Below are 23,552 nucleotides of genomic sequence, written 5' to 3' on the forward strand. Positions count from 1 at the left end.
AAGGCTCTTGATATACCAATGAGGTAGGCAGAGAAATTAAGACTAATACTTGATTTTTTAACTTATTTAAATAAGAAATTATGTAGGTGATTTTTAGTATCTTGTGATAAAAACTCTTTTCATCACTGATATGTTTTGATGAAAGAGAAAATTTGTCGGAAAAAAAATAGGAGCATGATAATCGCATCTGTATAAATCATGTTCATTGCCAGTTTTTTGTCCAGATGTCCTTAGACAAATTGAAACTTTTGTTTTATTTTGGGTATTCTAAATGTGTTATCTATTACTTAACTTGCTGAAGTGCGCTGTTTCACAAAGATAAATTCAGATTTGATTATGGTATTCCATCAGAATCTTTGGAGTTGTAAAATTTTGCTATTCTGAATATAAACATCAAGGCAAGATGCAAAGTGGTATGCTCAGGTCTATTAGTGGTTGTCATAGAAATATTTCCACAATACAGCAAGAATGGTGAGAATGCACAAAAGTGGGTTCTATCTATAAGGTGTTTGGCGACTCAAATGATTTACTGTCATCCTTTGATGCTACTACATACTGCACAGTTTCATAGATAGTAAAGGATAGGAAATTATTTGGTTTCTTTTTTGGAGGGAGGGAAATTAGGTGTGAGAATTGAGTCCCACTCTGAGCCAGTTACTGAAGAATCTGCCTCTTAATTTAATGTACTTTTTTATTCACTCCTAATTTCTCTAAATGTTTTCCTCAGCAGGTTAAGATTTGAAGTAGTATGTCAGAAGACTATATCCATCCTAGTCCTTTATCTTTATGAAAAATTAAAGTAAATTGACAGAAATTTACCCACAGGGCTTTTTTACTCTTTAATAAAAGTGAAGTTCATCTCTTCATTATACAAAGTAAGAGTATTCTTGTAGGAGTTAGCCTGAGCCTAGTGTGTCCTGGTTTTTAATACAGATACCCTTTCTCCTGTAGTAAAGTCTTAGTACATTTTGGCTTCATTTTAGATTCCCCTATAATGATAATTATTATTTTATTTTTTTGCTTTCATTTAAGGATTTTTGTTGTGGAATGGTTTGAATTGCAATGAATGTTGCCTATTCTGACAAGTGAGACTAAATCCAGGAATATTTTCCACAGGTTTTAAAATCTCGTTTCCTATTTGTTCTATCATCTTGAGATAAAAATAGTCAATTGGAAACAATCTCTATGGTTGGAAAGGTGAATTTACAGAATGAATTTTGGAGGTTGTCTTCATATGCTGGAGGTAGTGAGGGCCAGATTACTCCCGTGCCTAACTCAACCTGTTCCAACAGGCTTCATCTCCCTTTGTATACATTTTAAAAGAATGGGTCCTCACGTAAGCATTTCAAATCCAGAGACAAATTTGAAAAAAATTGCTACAACATGTTGGCTGATTCTTTGCCAAGTCAGCCACTGAGAACTTTTTTCTTGATTGACGCCTGCACAGAGAAAATTAGAGGGAAAAACCCATGACTTTATTATGAAAAATTTAACGTTACAATATCTTAAATGCCTTTCCCTCTCACATTTTTCTTTTCAATTGTTAGTACCCTCTCTTTCTTTGCTCTTGTCTTTCCCCTCCCCTTGTGTTTTCCTCTTTCGCTCCTAATCATTTTCTATAATGTGCTATATTGCTCTAGTGTATTTGCCTTGCTACTGATACAATGATAGATTCCAGAGAAGTAGCTTTGGAGAGATTATGTATAGACTCAAACCAGTAGAAAGTTTAAGAACATGTTTTAAAAATTATGCTTGTCAGCAGTGGAAAAAAGCTGTTGGTATCTAGCAGGTGAGCTGGAGAGTGCTACAGGGTGTGGTAGAGATAGTAATAAATTAACTGGCAAGCCAAAAACTATAAAAAAAAAATCACAGCTATTTCATAGCATAGAAGCATGACAGCTATGAAAAAAGGAGTGCCCCAGGGAATTCTTTTGGAGTTTGATTTTTTTAAATATGTTTGACATGAAAAATGTTTTAGTACAAATAAAGCAACTGGTATTAAACTTACAGGGAGGGGGATTGTGGTTTAGAGTTAGCATGAATAATGCATGATATTTAAAGAAAGAACAGCTCTAAAATGTTCCGGGAGGCAGTCCATGTTGATGATTGGAATGGTGATTTTTTCCCCCTATTTTTGAAGCATCATTAATTCAGCATCGTTTGTGATTTTTTTTAACCCGATAAGATATCGACCAACAAAGACACTCTTTGACTTAGATTAGAATATTCTTTCTTGAGATAATTTAGTTTAAATATCAGAGAGATCAGTAGAATTACTTAAGCATAAAGCGACAGTCAGTTTACTATAAAAAGGAATTTGGCCTAGTTATCTTTTTTAAAAAGCGTATGTAGCACTGCAAACCCAAATCAACCTCATGGAAGGGGAAAAACAAGATCAGATATTTTGAACATTACTCCATAGGAGATCAGCACAATATAGTGTTAGTGAATGCATTGTAGCAGCGCTCCATATGCAATCAGAAGCCAATTGTTACTGGACTGTGTACAAGCACACACTGTGCTCAATGGTCTGATGAGGTATTATGGATATGATGCAAAGAGACTGTGTAGATTAGAAGCTAACAATTTGTTAAAAGTGAAAGCAACTTAACATTTACATTGGGCCAGCTGAGTAGCACTTCACATAGCAAGCAAGATGAGTTCCAAGGAACCAAGGGCACCAGGAGGTCTCCAGGTACTAGAGTCCATGCAGAAAAGAGGTTCTACAGCTTTCCAGTTGGCTACCTTTATTACAGTGATTTTTTTTCTATGCTGTCTCTTCATTATTACATTCAGCTTTCAGTGTGGAAAAGTTCATGCAAAACAGCATGATTATTATAAATGTCAAAAATGTGCAGAGGAACAGCCTATTAAAATATAGCCTAGAGATAGTATATAACACTGACTTTAAATAAGTAGCTGAAGCCAAAGTGATACTCCATTAAGTCACTGATACTGTGTAATTTATCTACAAGTATTAATTTTGATTTCAATTATTTCTATCACTATACATTTTTCTTGTTTAAAAAATATCTCTTTTATTATTGGATAGAGACAGAAGTTGAGATGGGAGGAAGAGATAGGAAGGGAGAGAGACAGATACACCTGCAGCCCTGCTTCACCACTTGTGAAGCTTTCCTCCTTCAGGTGGGGATCAGAGGTTCGAACCTAGGACCTTGCACACTGTAATCTGTGCACTTAACCAGATGTGCCACCACCTGGCCCCTTTCACTATGCATGTTTCATCATGTTGTCCTGGTTCATCAGATCTCTGTACATAACCTGTTTTCTTAGTCACAGAAGGTACTTCAATCTCCCTGCTTAGGGGGAGTCTGGAACAGAAATTGTAGCATTGATCTCTGTTGAGCCGTGCTCAGTCTTTACCAGATTTTAAACACAGATATTCCAGGTAAAATGGGGGACCATCTAAGCAAATCATCATAAAAGAAGAAGTGATATATTCAAAATGTACATGATTCTGTACTAGAATCATTCTACCAGAAACACAGGATAAAAATGGTTTCCACCCTCTTAGGATACCAGAATGCTGTTAAAGAAGATGTTTCTTTCTCCCATCAAATTGACAAGGTTGCATTTAAAATTTACTTTCTTTAAAAAATGAAATTAGCAGGAGTCAGGCGGTAGCACAGTGGGATAAGCACACATGGTGCAAAGCACAAGGACCAGCGTGAGGATCCTGGTTCGAGCCCCCAGCTCCCCACCTACAGGGGAGTCGCTTCACAGGCAGTGAAGCAGGTCTGCAGGTGTCTATCTTTCTCTCCCCCTCTGTCTTCCCTTCCTCTCTCCATTTCTCTCTGTCCTATCCAACAACGATGACATCAACAACAATAACTACAACAACAATAAAACAACAAGGACAACAAAAAGGAAATAAATACATAAATACTATTTATTTGAAAATGAAATTAACTTTAGGGTTATGCATAGTATCATGTAATCTCTTTATTTAAACTCTTTAATACTTGGTCTTACCTTGCAAGCCCAAACTTTTTGTTGTTCTGATATAAAAAAAAGCCCTTCATGCTTCCCCAGTGAACTGTCAGCCTGGCTTTAAGATATTTTTTTTTACTCTGAAAAAATGATGTATTACAAGATTCGTAATGGAGTGAACATGCTTGAATTGCACATTTAATTTTTTAACATCACATTCATGTTTTGCCAGTTTGCCTACCAGCTATCTGTTAACAAAAAGTTCCAAAGCAGCAATGCAAGTCTGTGCCCAACTAAGCCTTTTGTTTCTGCAGATGTTTGGGCTTAGAGCAATGTTGTAAAGCTCAGGCAATCTGAGGACCATGTTTGTACTTGTCTGCTGCAATTCCCTCCGCATTGTCTAAACCTGTTTGCATTGTTCTTTCCAACAGGTGATAACTACCCTGTACAGTTCATTCCATCAACAATGGCAGCTGCTGCTGCTTCTGGACTCAGCCCTTTACAGCTCCAGGTAAGTGCCAGAAGAAAAAAAAAATGTGGGCTATGAGCCAGTACTTCAGTGGAAAACTGCTAACCAGCTGTATGCTAAATAATGGTCTGAACGTTAAATACATTTTTAAGCCTAGCCTAGAAGGATTAACACCTTATGTACTTACCATTCTGCAGATATAAGACAAAATGGGCAGTTTCATTATTTTTAAAGGAAAAATGACATTTGACTTAGTTCTGTATGGTCTCGGTCAAGGTGAGTAAATGATTTTATAATTGCCTATGGCCAGTTGTTACAGGATCTGTTAGCTTTTTCCTTATCAATTTTTCCATTTATGTCCAAATTGGCTTTTATGCATAAGCATCAAAATAGGAAACAAATGTTCAAGACAGTAGTTACAGCTCTTAGAATAGAGGCTTCTTACTGCTGAATGACTTTCACTGTTTGGTAAATATTACTCCGGAATATGTGTATTCTCATCTCTTTTAAGATCAGCAGTCTTGGCATGATGTTTCTGGATTAGCCGACTTATAAAGCTAACCTTGCAAGTAAAGTGTCTAGAGCCCGAATTTAAAAAATAATCTGCACCTTATCTTCTTCGCAGTTAAATGAAGTGTTTAGAATTGGACTCGGTATTTTTAAGTGTTACCAACTCTTAATTTTAATGGGAAAATGACCTCAAATGTAAACATATATTTCAACAAAATAAAAACAAAAGAAACTAAAGCTTTAGTATTTGAACATTTGGAAAATATGTAATGAACATCAAGAATTTCAATATGGTGAGAAGTTTAAAGATAACTTTTTACTTGCATAATTAACTCAAATTGTTTTTGGGTTTTCTTAAGTAAGCGAGGTAATAGCATCTGGCTAGGTATTTTAATTCCTCTACGCTACTTCCTATATGACTTGATGTAGAATATATACAAATATTTTTACCATGGAAATCATCACTTTGAGTATTTTTAGTGGATCTGCAAATAAATAATTTTTGCTATACTTGGAGAATTTTGTGTCCTAAACTTCATCTAGAAGGCTCTGAAGATGTTGTCCATAATGGACAAGTCTGGCAGAGTTACAGTATGTGCCTTGTAGGAAGCAGCAGTCCCACCTCTAGTGCAAACCTTACGCTTATCCACTACTAACACTGGAATTAAGTGTCGTTGGTAAAATTTTAAAAGCAACTCCAGCCTTAGTAAACCTAATCCATTTCTGCTTCTCCATAGTGAAGTTTCTGAGTGTCCTCTTGAATCAGAGGCAGAAATAAGCAAGCATCACCATTTTTGGTCCTGTAACCAAATTTCTGTGAAAGAGAATATCTAGGTCTAAAGTCTACTTTTTGTTTTTTGTTGTAGTCTGTGCCTTAGATTTAGAAGTATGTGTTCTGTTTCATGAGTTCTGACAGTGTGCTTTGTCTTTTTTTTTTTTTTCTGAATATTCTACTAAACAGAAGGGTCATGTCTCCCACCCACAAATTAATCCAAGGCTAAAGGGCCTAAGTGACCGTTTTGGCAGGAGTTTGGACACCTTTGAACATGGTGGTGGCCATTCTTACAACCACAAACAGATTGAGGTATGAATGCTTCCATTGGTGCTTCAGTGGGTGGGGGACTGGATTGTTCAGTCATATTCTAGTCTTTTTTTTTTTAAGTGGCAAACACTAAAATTGTTCCTTTTTCTCATTCCAAAGGAGGCTCATTTTTGCTTCCATTTTTCAGAGAAAAAGGCAAACCCCAAACAAATACCCCCCGAGATAGGCTTTTAATTACTATTACATAATGACAGGAAATTTTTTTATACCCTATAGGTGTCATTCTTTACTTCCTCTGCTATGTTTTATACAGTGTTTAGAAACACTTAAGTATTTATAAAAATGGTGTTTGAACATATCATTTGAACGTTGTAAAACTGATAAATAATAATTCTTGTATAAGTAAAAATAGTGGAGCTTAGAGAGGTCAAGTGATTTAACAAAGACTATAAAATATTCAGAAAATATTAATTAATTCATATTTTTAGTGTAATATAGTCAGGCTGAATTATGGATGGGTATCTAGAACTGACTGGTTGCTTTTTGTCTGTTATATTTTTATAAGATCCCATTTCATATTCAACTTTCAAATAAAGTGCCCCCCCCTTTGTGAGATGTTCTTACTACCTGGGAGGAGATGACATATATGACTATTTGGAAAACTGAACTTTTTTCTGTTACAAGGACTATGTCCTCCTGTCTCCAAGTTCACTTTTTGTAACTCTCCAATACTATTGGAGTACCTTTCTAAACTATAAAATACTGGGGATTCACTAGCTGTCTGTTCAGTCACAACACACATACACACACCAAGTTATCTCAAACTTTAAACATTTCAACTTTATATATCTGTTAGATCTTATACTAACTTTTATGTTCTAACATAGGATGGAAAACCCAGTTGTTTTTTTTTTTTTTAAAGTCTTATCTAGAAAAGTACTATATTCAGCTCTTACTGGCTCTGATTGTCTATCCATCAAATGTTACGTAATCAGTAATATATCTCATTGATATTATCTTTGTTGATAATATTGAGTCTGCATTTTTAGAAAGTGATAGAGAATGTTCCCTCCTAAGAGGAAATGATCAAAGGCCCCGTGGAAGTAGCCTAAGGAAGTGTTCCACTGCTTGTTGCAAACCTTCTCTTCCTTTCACTTTGATATGTTAGACAAGGGGCTTTTATCTGGACATGACCAGGCACATACTGTCAGTTGCTGCTGGCTTTTATATAGCAATCAGTTATTTCTCTTCTAATGTGTTCTTTCAGTTGTAGAGAAGGAGCTATGTTTCTGGATATTCTGATAAAACTCTAATGTTTAGGATAACTAAGTAGAGAGATAACTGGACATCAAGAACAAGTCTTTCTTCTGCATGATGGCGGTTAGCAAGTTTACCTACTCAGGACAGTGTGTTAAACTTGTAAGTGCTGCAAGTGTGAAAGCAGGTTGGCTCAAGTTAAAATCTCCTCTCCTTCTGATTTCTTTTCTTTCAAGGTGTTGGGCTTTAATACATGAACCTGCTCTTAGCCAGTTTTCTATGTAGTCCTTTGCTGACATTTCAGCAATGCCGAGTTCTGTCCCCCTCACCACCACTGACCCCTAATCTAGCCCATCTGGTTTCTCTTGGCTTTCTACATACCACGGTGTCATATAAATGAGTGCCAAGTCTGTATAGTGTTGTGTTGGTGCTTCTATAAAAGTCACAATATGTACCACATACCTGTTGTTTTAATTTGGATAAATTAGGAGCCTGTTAACAAGCAAACACTAATAGCTTTGCAGTTTAAGTTTGGGGCTTAAACTGAGAATTTAAATTTTGAGTATCTCCTATGCTTTTGGTTATTCTTGCTTTACCCTCTTGCATTAATTTTTCAGCCTTTTTTTCCCTGAATATTAGGAAACTATTTGCTTGTACAGTACACTGGCTTAAAAAAAAAGTTAACCTTATTTGAAAGACAGGGTTCCTAAATATTCCTGGGATAAGTTTAAGGCACTTTCTAGTGTGTTCATGAGCAATAGAGTCAACACCTGTTTCTTCTCCTTTTCCTATTCCTCCTCCCTCCTTTCCCTCCTTTTCCTCCTTCTTTATTACATAGAGGCAGAAGCAGAGTGGAGAGAATGAAAAAGACCACAGCACTGAAGCTTCCTTCAGTGCTGTGAGGGGCCAGGCTCAAACCTGGGCTAGACACACGGCAAAGCAGCACACTAACCAAGTGAGCTATTTCACCTGTCCTAGACACCTACTTCTAAAGTGCTGCAAGCATGAACAGTTTAAATATTAAACAAAGTAGAGATAGGATAGGATTGAGTAACATCTTACTTCGTTGGTTTTATTTTTTAAATATTATTTTATTTATTTATGATCAGATAAAGACAGAGAAATCGAGAGGGAAGAGCAAGGCAGAAGGGGGAAGAGACAGAGAGAGACACCCGCAACACTTTTTCCTTGCAGGTGGAGGACCAGGGGCTTGAACCTACATTCTGTGCACTGTAATAATATATGTGCTCAATCAAGTTCGCCACTGCCCTGCCCCCTTACTTTGTTGATTTTTGTTGTGGTGGTGGTGGTTATTATTGTTGTTATTGATGTTGTCGTTGTTGGATAGGACAGAGAGAAAATAGAGAGAGGAGGGGAAGACAGAGAGGGGGAGATAAAGACAGACAGCTGCAGACCTGCTTCACCGCCTGTGAAGCGACTCCCCTGCAGGTGGGGAGCCGGGGGCTCAAACCGGGATCCTAAATCCGGTCCTTGTACTTTGCGCCACGTGCACTTAAACTGCTGTGCTACTGCCCAACCCCCACTTTGTTGATTTTTTAAAGTCTGCCTTCTTTTCTAGCCAGTATCTTCCCCTCAGATGTCACAACTCTGCCCACAGTCATGATCACGAGAGACTGTTACTAAGGAAACATTGCCTGTATATTCAACCGTTTTATTTCTTGACAGAGATTGTCCGGAAGACCAGTAGCACATCATACCAACACCACCTGTTCCTTCACCTCCACACACACCCTGCTACGTTGCTCAGACTTGGCCCTTTCTATCTGATAATTACAATTAATTTATCCTTCAAAGGTTGTCTCCTCTAGTATTAATGAACTTGAGTGAATCTTAAGAGCATTTAAATCTATACCCTAGAAGCCTGAAATTGTTATCAAGTTGAGAACAAGTATCAAAACCAGTTATTTCTTTCTTTAAAATAGGATAGATAGATTCAGGAAAGAGTTATTTTAGAGGGGATACACTTTGCTGATCTAAGGCATGGTTTCTCTGCCTCAGGGGCCCAATTTAGGAGAGAGAAGGCCAAAGAATTCTATTTTTAGTTGAACACTTCAGCAGATGGAGGCACGAATATTCACTTATCTGAAGGTTAAGGGACTTGAGCCATTAATTTTGATAATGTATTTAACCCTGGGAACAATCAGAAACGGTAATTCGATGGTTACAGTGCTTTTGACCTTTAGAGAACAGAGGGCACTTGCTACAGTAAACAATATATTATATTGCTACTTATTCCAATTCCCTCACCCTTATAAATTTCAGGACCAGTTGCCATTTGCTTTCCTCAGCTATGTTAGCATTGGTCCTTCAACTAAGTCAAAAAGAGTATCAGGGAGGAGAGAAGTATAATGAGGCAGCCATGTAAATATGGCCTTTAAATAGCTAGAATATTGGATTATTTCTGAGGAAAAAAAAATGGTCTCAGAAACCAAGATCTGTATGACTTCTTTAAATGAAAAGGTGGCTTCAGCATATTGACTCATCTTATCTGTTTACAGGCAATAGGAAAGAGCATTAAAGTGATTTTTTTTTGTTCTGTTTTGTTTCTAATTGGGTGTAATGTCTCATTTCTGTAGCTTATATTAAACACAATCTGGTACCATATCATGCAAAGTAATACACCTGTCTCGTGCTTTCTTATTAAATGATGCATGCTTCTCTTTCGCAAATACAGCAGTGAAATATCACACAGCTTAAGAATTTCTAATTAAAATATCTCCACATGTCAGCATATTGGTAATGTATTATTTTAATCCATTTATTTTGTTTATGAAACAGTGACATATGTTTAGATTGTGAAATATATGAGCCTTAAAAATCACTTTATTGAAGAAAATTAATTCTTACAGTACTGTCTTGGTAATGTGTTCAGTCAGCCAGTCACTCACTGATGGTACTGCCAGTCTTAATGTTGGGAAGACACACTTACCAGTTTTATCCGTTTAACAGTCTTGGAATGAAGCAAAAGCGGCTATTTTCCTTGTCTCCAAATGATAGGGCTTTTCTTTCTATGCTTAAAAAAAAATTAAACCTTTCCCCTTAAGCATTTTCTTTCCTGTTTCCCCTCTCCCCCCTTTTTAATACAATGAAGGATGGAGCTGAGCAAATGTATAAGAGATTTTGAAAGACCAATCAAAATTAAAAACAAGCTAGTTACCTTTTCAAAAGTTAGACACAGTAATTTGTTTGTCAGCAGGGATATGTTTGGGTCAGCTCTGAGAGAAAGTGACTGTCAGCAGTTATCCCTACAAGACAAGTAATTTCACTCAGTGTATTACTGACAGATTGCTCACTTCTGTGAATCACCAGAGAAAACAAACTTAATATTGTTACGGGCAGAGTTTCTGTCTTCATTAGCCTCAGAGAATGATTTTTATCGAACATTCAAAGCCACCAAGCTTTAGTTAGAACATATTTTAGCAGAGAACTTCTTAAAATGATAGTATGGGTAGTTGCTTAAGTGAAAGAAATTAAATATGAAAAAATTTTAAATACTTATGTAAATACTCATTTTTACTTATCAGATCTAGTTTGGGGACAATTTGAAGTAAGAAGTATAATTAGAGCCTTAAGACACGAGGACAACCTATCAACCATAAGTTATTCTTAAAGGAAACTATTAAAGTCTCGCCAAGTTTGCAAAGATGGAGAACAATTGGAGTTTTTGCAAAAGTGGATACAAACACATATTTTATTTAAATGATATTGTCAATTTTCATGCTACAAATGGTGAGTGAAGAAGTACCCATCAACACTGAATAGTTCCACCTCTATTTCGGTTCCAGTTTGCGTCTTTATGATACTGTATTTAGATGCGCCTCTCTGGCTTAGACTTTGTCTTCTTGTTTGCCATTGTAGACATGCCTCATTGCTGTGGAGGGATGAGAGGGTGAGTTAGCTTTCCTGGGTCGGCTTTGAAGGCTGTGACTTCTTATAGAGAGTTGGATGAAAAATTGATTAGTGTGCCCTGTTACTAGCTATCCAATGGAGGTAAGGGGGTGCAGGGAGTCAAAGCCTGGTTTGAGTGCTCTGGCTTCGACAGGAGATCCTTGCCTTTCTCCTTATCAGTCTCCCTTCACCCCTTCCACTTAAAGACTGGTGGAGCTTGTGAGCATCATTGTGGCTAGGATTAGATGAGCTGTGATCCAATGGAATGATAATGGAATCAGAATCTTCCATTACAGCTTCCGTTATGTATTTCTTAGTTGTCCTGTATAGCTTTCAAATTCTTTTTCAGTTTGTTCACTGTAAAAAGGGAATGATAATTTCTCATGAGGTTCCTGTGAATGAGTAGGGTAACAAGTTATATGTTAGTTAATATTAGTATAGTAATAAACTCCCCAGCATTCCAATAACCACACAAGTCTACTCTCACTTTGTTGCTTGAAGTGATTCTGAGGGGTGAAATCAATCTACTAGAACACAAGTCAGTAAATTTCAGGGTTGTAGTCTGTTTTGTCTGCTGCTGAGTCCCCAACATTGACTAGCACCAGATTTGGTAAAATGAATGAAATACTGAATTTTATTTTGCTAGCCACCTGAGACTTAACCTTTTATTTGAAACTCTTTATACATATATGTGTTCAATTTCTCTATCTTTAGGAGACAAGCATTCATATAACAGCCTTTTTATTTTAAGGCGGGCTTAATAAATCAAAATGCAGATGCCAAGAAAATTCTAATGGGGTTAAAGAAAGATAGGAAGGTCAGAAAAAGATGAAAAATAATAAGGCATTTTCTGGTATTTAAAAGCCTGACTTGCTATTGTATTCAGTGAGACAGAAAAAGTTTATCCCTACACACAAATTATTTAGAGACTAGTTTTTTTTAAAAAAGAAATTGATTTTAAGTTGTTTTAAGGTAATGCCCAAAAGTTGAGTAATATGGTTCTTCACACTAAAGAGCCCTTTTACTCACTGTATTCAAGTTACATGCATTATAATTGATTAGATGGTTCAGCCACATTCACAGAGACAGCTTAGTGGGAGGTTAGAGCCCTAGACTACAAAACCAGGGCAGTCCTCTGTCTTTCCTAATTTAAGGTTATCTTTCCTAATGTCAGATTAAAAGCATATCTGTCAACTCAAAAATTTCCTCCCACCACTGATGATATATTATCATCATCATTTTTTGTAATAAGAGATTTAACACTGGACCTGTCCTCTTAGAATGTTTTTAAGTAGACAATACATTAACTGTTGACTCTGCTACAAAACAGAAATTAGAACTTACTCATTTCTGCATAACTAAAATGTTGTACCCTTTGACCAATTCCTTTAAAAAAATTTTATTTCTTTTATTTTAATAAAAGAGAGAAAGGTGCAGAGAGAGTCCAGAGCTCTGCTCAACTCTGGTTTATGGTGGTATAAGGGATTGATCCTGGGCCCTTGAAGCCTCAGGCATGAAAATCATTTGAATAACTGTCATGTTTTCTCCCTCCTTTAACTAATTCCTCTTTGCCATTCATCAACTTGTGGCAGCCCACACATTCCTCATACATGTGGTGTAACATGGTGTTTGTCCTGTGTCTAGCTCTATCAGTTAGCCCAGAGCCCTCTAAGTTCATCCATATTTTGGAAAATGGCAGAATTTCTACTTCTTAAGGCTTAATCATATTCTGTTTTATATATATGACAAATTTTCTCTATTAATTCATCCAGTTTGTTTCTGTGCTTAGGCTCCTTTGAGTAATGCTGTAGTCAACATGTGAATACAGATGCTATTTTTAGATCTTGATTTCAGTTATTTTGGTTATATACCCTAAAGTTTTAAATCTTTGATCCAGTTAAGCTTAATTTTTATCCTTCTTTATGAGAAAGGTCCACTTTCCTAATTTTGTATCTGGATCTTCAGTTTGCCCGACACCATTTATTGAAGAGACTATCCTTTTCCTATTGGGAGATTTTAGTACCAGACTACTTACCAGACTATACTCTCATGAGTTTATTTCTGGGCTCTCTATTCTGTTCCTTCATTTACATAGCTATCTTATAAGAGTCTCATACTATTTGGATGGTCTTAGTTTTGTAGTATATTTTGAAAAGAGGAAGTGTGACTCTTCTAACTGTCCTTCAAGATTGTTTTAGTTACTTTGGTTCTGTATTGTTTTTATTCAATGTGTCTGTGGTTGCATATGCCTTTTGGAATTATTTTTATTTCTATAAAAGTGCTGTGGGGGGAGGAGCTGGCAAGGTAGCTTACCAGGTAGGGTGCATTCCTTACCGTGTGTGCATCCCAGGTCGAGCCCCAGCCCCACACTGAAGGTAACCAGCACTGGAGAAAACCTCATGCTGTGGTGTTGCCTTGAATGACTGGGAAAACACACCAGAATGAAACTGTGAGTCTGCAAAATGCCAGGTCTACAAAAGCAAAGCAAACCAACAAAATTAAACTATTATAATTCTTAGGGGGCACTGTACTTACTGTCTGAGTACATCTCTGAGTAGTATGACAGTCTGAACAATGTTAATTCTCCCCTTCCCCAAAATGATTTGAATGATATTGAACTGAAGGGGATTGAAAAGCTATAGTTGAACAAGTTTTCCTCACAGGCATGACCCAGTGAAAGGTTAATACTCCTGACTACTAGAGCTAACACATGCTTATTACCGTTCTGTGGATTGTCGCTCTCTATGTTATTGATAGATGAGTTCATATACTATAGGTGTGCCTGTTTGTATTAATCTTGGTTATGCTTACAGGAAAAGGTTGTAACCGTCTAAGCTCCCAGTTATGGTTTGAAAGCATCTTGGTTTGACTTTTTAAGAGTATCTGTATTAGGATTATAACGAGATTCTTTTACATACCTTGCACATTGACATGGTGCTAATAATAAAATCTTTTCCCTAATTAAATGTCAATCAACAAATTGCTCCTGTATATTGTGTACTGGTTACTTCACAGATGTTAAGAAACCATCTATTTTCTTCTTTCATTCCTCCTTCATAAAGGAAGACATCAGCTGAGTCCCCTTAAGTCAAATTGAGAGGAATTAATTTGACATTTTCCAAGTTTTATATACACCAACTCTCTTATACTAGTAATAATTTAATGAGAGTTTCACATTTCATGAAAGTCTAGGATTTTGTTTTAATAAACTAAAAATGGAGGCAAAGTAGAACTAAATTTTCCAAAGCCTCAACCCTTTTGGTCAGTTACTAAAGCAAAGCTTTAAATGGGAATTTAAAAAAATAAAACAAAATTATATCTTTTTATTTCTGAGAGAGAGAGGAAGAGAGAGAGAGAGAGAGGCAGTGCACTGCTCTACCATTTGTGATGCTATTTGTGATGCACACCTGGTTAAGCACTCACATTACAGTGCACAAGGACCCAGGTTCAAGCCCCTGGTCCCACCTGCAGGAGGGAACCTTCACAAATGGTAAAGCAGAAATTCAGGTGTCTCTCTCTGTGTCTCTCCTTCTCTGTCTCCACCTCCCCTCAATTTCTCTCTGTCTCTATCCAATAATAAATAAGTAGAAATATTTAAAGTAAATGAAGTCTTCCTTTCCAATAATCTGTACTGATTTCATTCCTCTCTTATAATATCAGCTATAATCCACCTTTAATGTCATAATAAATTACCCAGAATTTTATCTTTGATACCTGTATTTGAAAAATGGATAGAATATTATAAAGGAAGACTGAAATTATTTCATTCAAAAACAAAAAAGACAGGAGAGATAGCATAATGTTTCTGCAAAGAGACCCATTTCTGAGACTAGCATACCAGTTCAGTCCCCTGCACCACCATGAACCAGAGCTGAGCAGTGTACTGGTGACTGGTGGAAATAACACATGAAAGAAAAGATAGGGGGGAGTCAGGTGAAGAGCATATGGCGCAAAGCTCAAGGATCGAAAAAAAGGATCCTGGTTCAAGTCCCTGGCTCCCCACCTGCAGGGGAGTCGCTTCACAGGCGGTGAAGCAGGTCTGCAGGTGTCTGTCTTTCTCTCGCCCTCTCTGTCTTCCCCTCCTCTCTCCATTTCTCTCTGTCCTATCCAACAACGATGAAATCAATAACAAACAACTATAACAACAATAAAAGCAACAAAAGCAAATAAATAATAAATATTAGAAAAAAAGAAAAGATAGGAAGACTAGTATTCATGTAATACGTGTGTATGCATTTACACACACATATAGAACACATGATGCTTAGCTTTTACAGTTTAATAAGATTTATAGTTAGCCTTTCAATGAATGTGCTTTAATATTCATGTTTTAGGAGGAAAAAGTGAGGGTAAGATTGGTTAAGTGACTTGAGTGAGAATGATCATCTACAAAAGGCAGAAATTCAAAAAAGCAAAGACATAGATGGCTTAACACATTTTAAACTTGCTCCTTGACCAGAATCTTCTGCTCAACACCCTGTTGACTTACAGGTTGGAAGCATCAGTCACTTAGGGGCTTTTCTTTCACGACTTGTCCTCTCATAATTTTCAAGTAAATTGAATCAAGTGTAATGAAATTATAAAAGGGAAAAAAATTCCAAGTCATTATAACATTCTTGGAATCTCGACAGAGTTTACTTACTTTCCAAATTTCCAATTAAATGACCAAAAGAAACTTCAAACCTATAATAATTTAATAAGAAGAACTACCACAAAATCTGTCTTATCTTACCCTTTAGGGTTTGTTTTATTTTGTTTCGTTTGAGGGAAATCTTAGACTGTTCTTGCTAAGGTGCAAGTGCTCTGTTCTTCTGGGACTTCCTAGGGCTGTCTTCTGACTTCCAAGTTTTGATGAGCCGCAGGGATGAGTGTCCTAGCCTGTCTCTAGGCTGCTCTGCCCTTTGAGTGTGTTCAGCAGGTTGCACGCCAGCAGATGAAGCAGATGTTGAACCATACTGGAACGGAGCGCCTGCTGCATCCGGAGCGGGGGATCCTCTTGACATCTGGACATTGCTGGGTCGGGATGTCTGCCTGAGGCCAGGCGGCTGAGGGAGCTGTGGGGCAGAGAGCGTTGAGTCTTTGCTGCTCTAAGCGATTAGTGCACTGAAGCAGCAATAATGTTGAATTATCGCTTGGCTGCTTTCTTCTCAGGAATCTTGGGACAATAGGAAAGTCAGGGAGGAGCATTTACAGTAAAGTCATGTTCAGAGAGACCAGACTAATTATAGAGTATTAAAGAGCTTTATTTTAAAATGATTTAATTTACAAATAGCTCTGGACAGTGGATGAGACTTTTTAGACACATAAACCCAGTAGCTTAAAGAGATTTTTTTTTTTTTCTCATTTCAAATGTCTAGTATAAAACAAGTCCTCCAGCAATTTTAGAATTTGGTCCGATTTATGCAACAGAAGATAACGGCATCTGCTAAAAAGAGAAAAATATAGCAGCGTTTGTACAGCTGGGGAACTTTTTTTCTGAAGTGGAAGGGAAGGGGAGACTCTTAGGCAGGAGCTTGACAGAACTATACACTGATTTTCTTAGTTTCACTTTGTCACCTGAGAACTTCTCTACCTGTCTTAAAGAGAGCAGAAGCCTTCTGTTCTGCTAATTCCTTTTCTGATAGGATTTTTTTAATACAGTACATATAGAAATAGCATTTTAAATGCATTTTGAGATATCAGTTGTCGTATTGTACTGCTTTTCTTTTTATAATTTTTACTAGTGAGAATTGTGTGCACAAAGAAGCCCTCTTAGAAGGAGATTTTGGCTGTGCTCACAGTAATATATTGAAGAAGAAGGTTATGGAGTTCTCACTGAACTGCTAGAGTTCTAAGGGGGTTGTATTTAATTAATACTGCTGAAAGACTGTGGGAAGTGACTGGGCTGCTTTTGGCCAACCTCCACTGTAGTCAGGTGGGAGAGAAATTTTAAAAAAGTAAGTCTATTTTCTGAAATCCCCTCTAACCAAGCTGTATTTCAACGGGTCATTTAATGCTCAAATGGACAGAGGTATTTATTACCTCAGTCATTGAATTGTATCAAACTCCTTCTCAAAGGCCTATTTTAAAATCTCTATAGGTAAAGTGGCTTAGCATACTACTCACAATTGATCATATCATTGGTCTGCCTAAAACAGAAAAAGAAAATAATTTTGTTAAAGAAAGGAGATACAGACACTATCACTAAGGAGAAGGTCATGTCTGCACGAGGATTGCCCTTCAGGGCTAGGAGCTTCTTAATCCACATTAAAAATAATAATAATAATAAAAGACATATCCCTCTGGAGTGTTGTTGTTCACCTTCTTGGAAAACCTCGGATCCAAGGTAATTTTGGCTCTAGGGCCCGAGGTGTAGTCAAATCATAGAGTCGGTGTGAGAGAGAAAGAGGAAGAGAATAAGTCAGAACACGGGAATGAAATTTGTCAAGATAGTTGAGGCCTCTGTGACTGATTTGAGTGGAGGACCTCTACTTCTCTACCTATTTATCAATAATTTTAATAAAGAGGCATTTTCAGTTTCAGAACAAAGAAGTTATGTATGATTCATCTATATTCAGCTATACCATGTGTAATTTGATTTTGTTTCTTACTTGTTTTTATGGCATGGATGCATATTGCAGGATACCACTATTGCCTGGCCAACTTTTTCATTCTTTGTATTTTAGGTAGGTAGAAAGATACATGGATGGATGGAAAGATGATAGATAGATAGATAGATAGATAGATAGATAGATAATAGATAGCTTATACTCCACCTTCCATGGAATTTCATCTGCTGTCATAGTGCTGCTCTGTCTGGTAACTATGCCTGATTGACTGGTCCTGAGTTGAAAAAGTGTGAGACTTAGCACAAAGTGATGGCCAGCTAGTAACTACAGAACCATATACAGGAGCTTCCACCAATCATGAAAAACTGCTATTTTTTGGAGGAGGAGGAGGAGGAGGAGGAGGAGAGGGGGGGGGAGGAGGAGGAGGAGGAGGGGGGGGGAGGAGGAGGAGGAGAAGAAGAAGAAGAAAAAGAAGAAAACATACAAATAAATAGGCAAGAAGATTCTAACATTGTCAATGGTTTCATAAGCTTGGGTAAATTAATCTTTCTCTGCTAAAATTCTACTAAATGGGATTAGGAGAAATACCCTGTCTTGAGTGTTGGGTAGTATGCCACCTCCCCCTGGCTTCTGCTTAACCATATGCCTATATAGGGATTTACTGATCCCATTCAAAGCTTTGGTCTATTTACATAAATCACTTTTACATTTACATAAAGCACCACACTCCCTCCAGGGCATTGGTGGTTCAGTGATAGGATTCTCGCCTGTTCCGCCCTCTCCTTGTCACACTCTGATTTTCACCAGTCACTTTTCTCTCCACCCTCTCTATATCACATCCTGTTTCCACCCTACTTGGAGAGTATAAAAACAGCTGCTCTTCTGATTAAAGACACTTGGAAATTGCTTTCCGGCTCCGAGAGTTCCAGAGTGTATCTCCTGCGGAAGTTAGTGCGGCACAAGTTCCTGATCCCTCTCCCACGCAGCAGCCTAGATCGGCTCCAGTTGAGTTCTCTCCAAGCCAGAGAGCACTAGCTCGGGAAGAAGTACCCTCAGGCTATCCCGGCACTTGAGGAGTAAATAAGAAAAAAAAAAACTTATGGAAAGTACTTTACACACTGTCTGGTTTTGCAGTTGAAGAGATGGAGCCCACCAGGAAGACAAACTCACTAGAAAAGCTCCACAGTTTAGATTTATAGGTGGTTTAGGATGTGCAGAAACAGAAGGCAACAGTATGAAATCAATTTGACTCTGAGAAGAACATTGTGGATGGATGGAGCTGAACTGGAACAGAAAGCCAAAAGGACCTCTCATCTCATGATCCCACGCATTCTAGGTGGGCCTGTGTGGAGAAGAGTCCATATATATATATAATGATTTTCTCTCAGTGAATGTACCAGCATGCTGAAGATTATTTGTTACAAAAAGATATATAAAGCACATGTAAATGTAAGACCTTGTCATAGTGCTGCTAGCAATGACAGGGCAGAATATAAACCGATATTAACATGACAAAGAATTAGTTCATTCATACATTTATTCCCCCAAGTGTTTGCTAATAATGAACACTTTTTTTTTCTGTTTGGGGGATACCAAGGCCAGCACAACCTGAGCCCTTCCCCCAGAGAGCCCATAATCTAGTTATCAGGGCAGTCATTGTTAAGACAGTTGTGGATGAGGAGTACACAGTAAGTTTTGCCTGAGAAAGTATCGGTGATACTCATGGATGAGCTGATGTTGAAATTGAATTGTGAAAGGAAACAGACATTCAGTAAGTTTGTGAGGAAGGATGCAGAGTGGCAGGCACACAGCAAAGAGAAAGCGAGCACCCCCCCCCCCCCACACACACACACAGAGACACAGAAAAACAAACAAAAACAAAACTCAGGCCTGCCCCATAGGTACAGAAGTAATTGAGAGCACAGAGCACGGCACATTGAAAAGAAGGGCCAAGAGTCTGGCACTGACTCAGTATGCAAGAGTAGTAGTAGGTGAGGTTGGAAAGGGGAGGGGAGGAGTCAGGCCACAAAGTCTCCTTGACCATGTGCTTGGGGATTTGCAACACTTGCAGGAGACTTGATTTTATTCAGCCCATAAATGTAAATGATGAAGTGTGTTGTCATAGCCCTCTATGAATTTGGACTCTAGTTTACATTTTTCCCTTGACTCTAAGTGTAATGGTTAGGGAACTGTGTTTGGGAAGATTAATAGTTGGTACAATGGTGCCCTGTGGTAAGTGAAACAGTAGAAATCGTCTGATGATACATGCAAAAATAAACAGAACTGTTTAAGTTTGAAGTGAAGCCAAGGTCCAACCATTTTCCTGGGGTTTGGGGAACTCTTGTAATCTGCAGTTTGTATGAGACCAAGTCATATTTAGCATATTGCCTGATGATATAGCTTAACCTAAGGATGAAACAAGGGCTAAAAGTCTCTAAAGAAAAGCTGTGATTCTTTTCACTGTTAATGCCTGCAGTGATGCCCCTTTCTGGAGTAATAAAATGTTCCTTGGCAGAGGTCAGGATCTCTGCCACTGACTTATTTAGCAGATCCTCTTAACATCTGTCCTGCAGACTGTGCACTTTATTAGCAGACAAGAGACCCAGCAAATTTAGCCTGCTGTGTCCCTTTTTCGCATTCACACAGCTGTGGATTAAGTCAGACTTTGCAGAAGAGGACCCACCAGAAGGGATAGCGATGTTATTGGCTGCTTCTAAAAAGATGGGGGGAGGGGGAGGCAGAAACAAACGTTGCCCTAGTACAATTCAGTGTTTTTAGGGTGACAATTACCAGTCTGTTTTAAAAAGGAATAAAAGCAGCTATTTCACTAAAAAGGAAAGTCTATTCATATCTGTGTGGGAACCTAATCAGGCTCTTGTTTCCAGTGACGATGACTCCACAGTCGCACCAGGTCTGCGACAAGAATGCCCCTTTTGTGTGCAGATAATGTGGAAACGATAAAATTTCCTTTAAGAGACATATGTGTTTACATCACGGGATGTGTTATTTGACAAAATGCTTTGTTCTCCTCAGATTTTCCTTGCAGAGTCTCATGCTGGGTTGTTTGGCTGGAAATCTTTGATTAACTAGAATTAGTAGCTAAAATAGAATAGACAGTTTTGTTTTATGAGCTCTCGCTGCGCGGTAAATTACAGTAAAGCATATAGAAGTGACAAAGAAGTACAGAATTGAACCTCTGACCCGCGACAGTCACAAAAACATAAGATTTTTCCCTTCAAAGAGCCATACAGAGACATGAAGATTCCATGGTCCACTCGAATTATGCCCTCTTAACAAGCTAAAGCTGTGATTTTTCATCAAGTAATGAGAATCTTCTTGGGGTGTTAAGGTAGGCTCACAAGGGATATTGAGTTTTACTAATGGCCTTCTCTCAATTAAGATGTTGCCTACATTGTTCTCCCTACATCTAACAATGAAAACAAAATTCTTGTTCTCTAAATGAATAGTCAAGGCCGGCTCCCATTCTTTTTTTCTTTCCAGAGAAGTGGTACATTTCATATTTCCTAAATAATTACCGAAACCATGCTGCTCTCAGAGTGAACAGTTTAGTTGTGTGGAACCCAGTTTGGGGTACTAATGCAAGAGAATGGACCAGAGCAGGGGAGAGGGGACAGACAGATTAAAAACAGAACAGAAACTCTGTTAACCTTAGCACTACCTGTGCTGTAGATATTCTGACCACATTGTGTCCTTTGTCTAATTTTGTGTCTTCTCTCCTTCCTTCCTCCCTCCCTCCCTTCCTCCCTTCCTCCCTTCTTCCTTTCTTCTCTCTTGAGTATGAGGGTTAGATATTTTATAGAATTTTGGTTTTTTTATTTTAAAAATATGTATTATTATTTTTTACTTAGGTAAGACAGAGAAATTGAGAGGGAAAGGCAGCGAAAGAGAAGGAGAGAGAGAGAGAGATGCCTGTAGCACTGCTTCACCTGTGAAGCTTTCCCCATGAAAAGCTTTCGTGAGCTTTTCCCAGCTGCACATGGGGATCAGGAGGTTGAACCCAGTTCCTTGCATATGGTAAAGTGTGTGCTCAACACTGTGCCACCACCCAACAGCCTAGAATTAATTTGTTAACTTTCAGTTATCATACACTCTTTTTGTTCTCAGTAAAAAAAAAAAAAACACAAAAAAAAAACCCGCCTAGCTATCTGTAGTCCAAACTAATTAAGGATAGATAAGCCACCTAACCTTTTTGTGCTAATCACTTCAGTTTATACACATCACAAACAATCACATTGTACATCTTAAATTTACATAACATCAATGATCAATGTTATTTTAATGAACTTGGGGGGGGTGATTATTTGTTACCAGTGACTGTGTTTCCATAGTCATTTGTAAATGCTGCCAGTTTTACCATGTATCATACTAAATCTTTCCCTGCCTCTCTTCCTGCCCCTCCTCTGACTCCTGAAAATAGCATCACTTCTACACCTTTGCATCCCGCATACATTTTTTCCAAATGAAATATAAATGCGAAATCTTTTCTGAAAAAGTGACTCATCTTAAAAAAGAATATACAAGGGGCCAGGCGGTGGCGCACCTGGTTAAGCACACACACTACAGTGCTCAAGGACCAGGGTTCAAGCCCCTGGTCCCCACCTGCCGGCTTCATGCTTGGTGAAGTAGGGCTGCAGGTGTCTCTCTGACTCTCTGTCTCTCTTCCTCTCTACCCCCCTCCCCTCAAATTCTCTCTATTTCTATCCAATAGTAAATAAATAAAAATAAAAAGAGAATTTTAAAAAAAGAATATACCAGTAGGAAGAGTGAGCAAGTGTGAACACAAGTAATCTATCACATCCCCCTGTTGTAAGTATACAGTGTGCATTAACTACCCCACACAACTGGCTTTTGAATAAATACTATTATTTTCCTTATTTTTCAGATGTAGAGATTTAGTTCTCAGCGACATAAAATAATGTGCCAAGATCACATTAGTTCTGACTATAGAATATGTGCTCTTAGTCCCTATGCTATCCTACTCTCCAGAGATATATAGCACTTATTTTTAAGTTTCTTCTTGATTTTTTTTACATTAACCACTCCCTATTTCATTTGCTATTTGATTTATTTCATTTTAAGAAACACAGAAAAAGAGAGAGAAAGATAAAGACAGAGAGAGACCAGGGATTGAACCCCCCGACCTTAGAACCTCAGACATGGAAGGTTTTTGAATGATTATTATGCTATCTTTCTCTCTGACCCAATGTAAGAATTTTTCAAGGTGGATTATGAGCTATATTAATATAATATATAGTGACAAAAAAGCACATTCTATGTTTATTACATATTATTCAAATGAATCTTTACTTTGGATTCTATGTGTAAACTATTGTTTCTTTCTGCTAATTAGGGAACAATCCATGAGTATTACTCTAGGATGCAAAAAGCATCCTAGAGTAATACGCTGAAGTGATGCAGAAAGCATCCTAGAGTAATACATTGAAGTTCTTCAATCAGCAATACTAATACTTTGCAGTTTAAAAAGTGGCAGTTAGTGGAAGTGGTTCTGAAAGAATAAAGCATTTGTCTGAGTTAAGGAAATAGAGAAGGACACACCCAAGGAACCAGGAAGAGGATGTTTTGCATTTCTTACCTGCGTTACTTGATTACTTGCAACTGAATTAAAAATACACTCCAGCTCTTTCAATAGTTATTACAAATGCACATGTTATAGTATTATGAATATGAGATTTCTGTTAATAAATCTGTACATTCCATCATAGGTATGAATTTTGCTCATTAGCATGGTATTTGTATTCCATCTTCCAAACTCTCCTGAGAAATTAAAAACCAAGTTCAATTTAAAACCAGTAAAGATATTTTCATGTAATAAACACATTCATTT

At 37.6% G+C, this 23,552-nt stretch overlaps 1 protein-coding gene across 15 annotated transcripts in view; it reads left to right on the forward strand.

Annotated features, from left to right (window-relative positions):
* The window catches only part of SOX6 (SRY-box transcription factor 6), a 586,459-nt gene that overhangs the window by 473,124 nt on the left and 89,783 nt on the right, over positions 1-23,552 (forward strand). For 11 of the 15 annotated variants that reach the window (XM_060177099.1, XM_060177100.1, XM_060177097.1 and 8 more), the window contains 2 exons: positions 4,383-4,462; positions 5,892-6,014. In XM_060177099.1, coding sequence (XP_060033082.1) covers positions 4,383-4,462; positions 5,892-6,014 — 203 coding nt within the window. The remainder of the gene's footprint in view (positions 1-4,382; positions 4,463-5,891; positions 6,015-23,552) is intronic. The other 4 variants (XM_060177109.1, XM_060177111.1, XM_060177110.1 and 1 more) reach the window with 1 other exon arrangement.

The sequence above is a fragment of the Erinaceus europaeus genome, chromosome 17 (assembly GCF_950295315.1).
Source record: "Erinaceus europaeus chromosome 17, mEriEur2.1, whole genome shotgun sequence".
Classification (NCBI taxonomy): Eukaryota; Metazoa; Chordata; class Mammalia; order Eulipotyphla; family Erinaceidae; genus Erinaceus; species Erinaceus europaeus.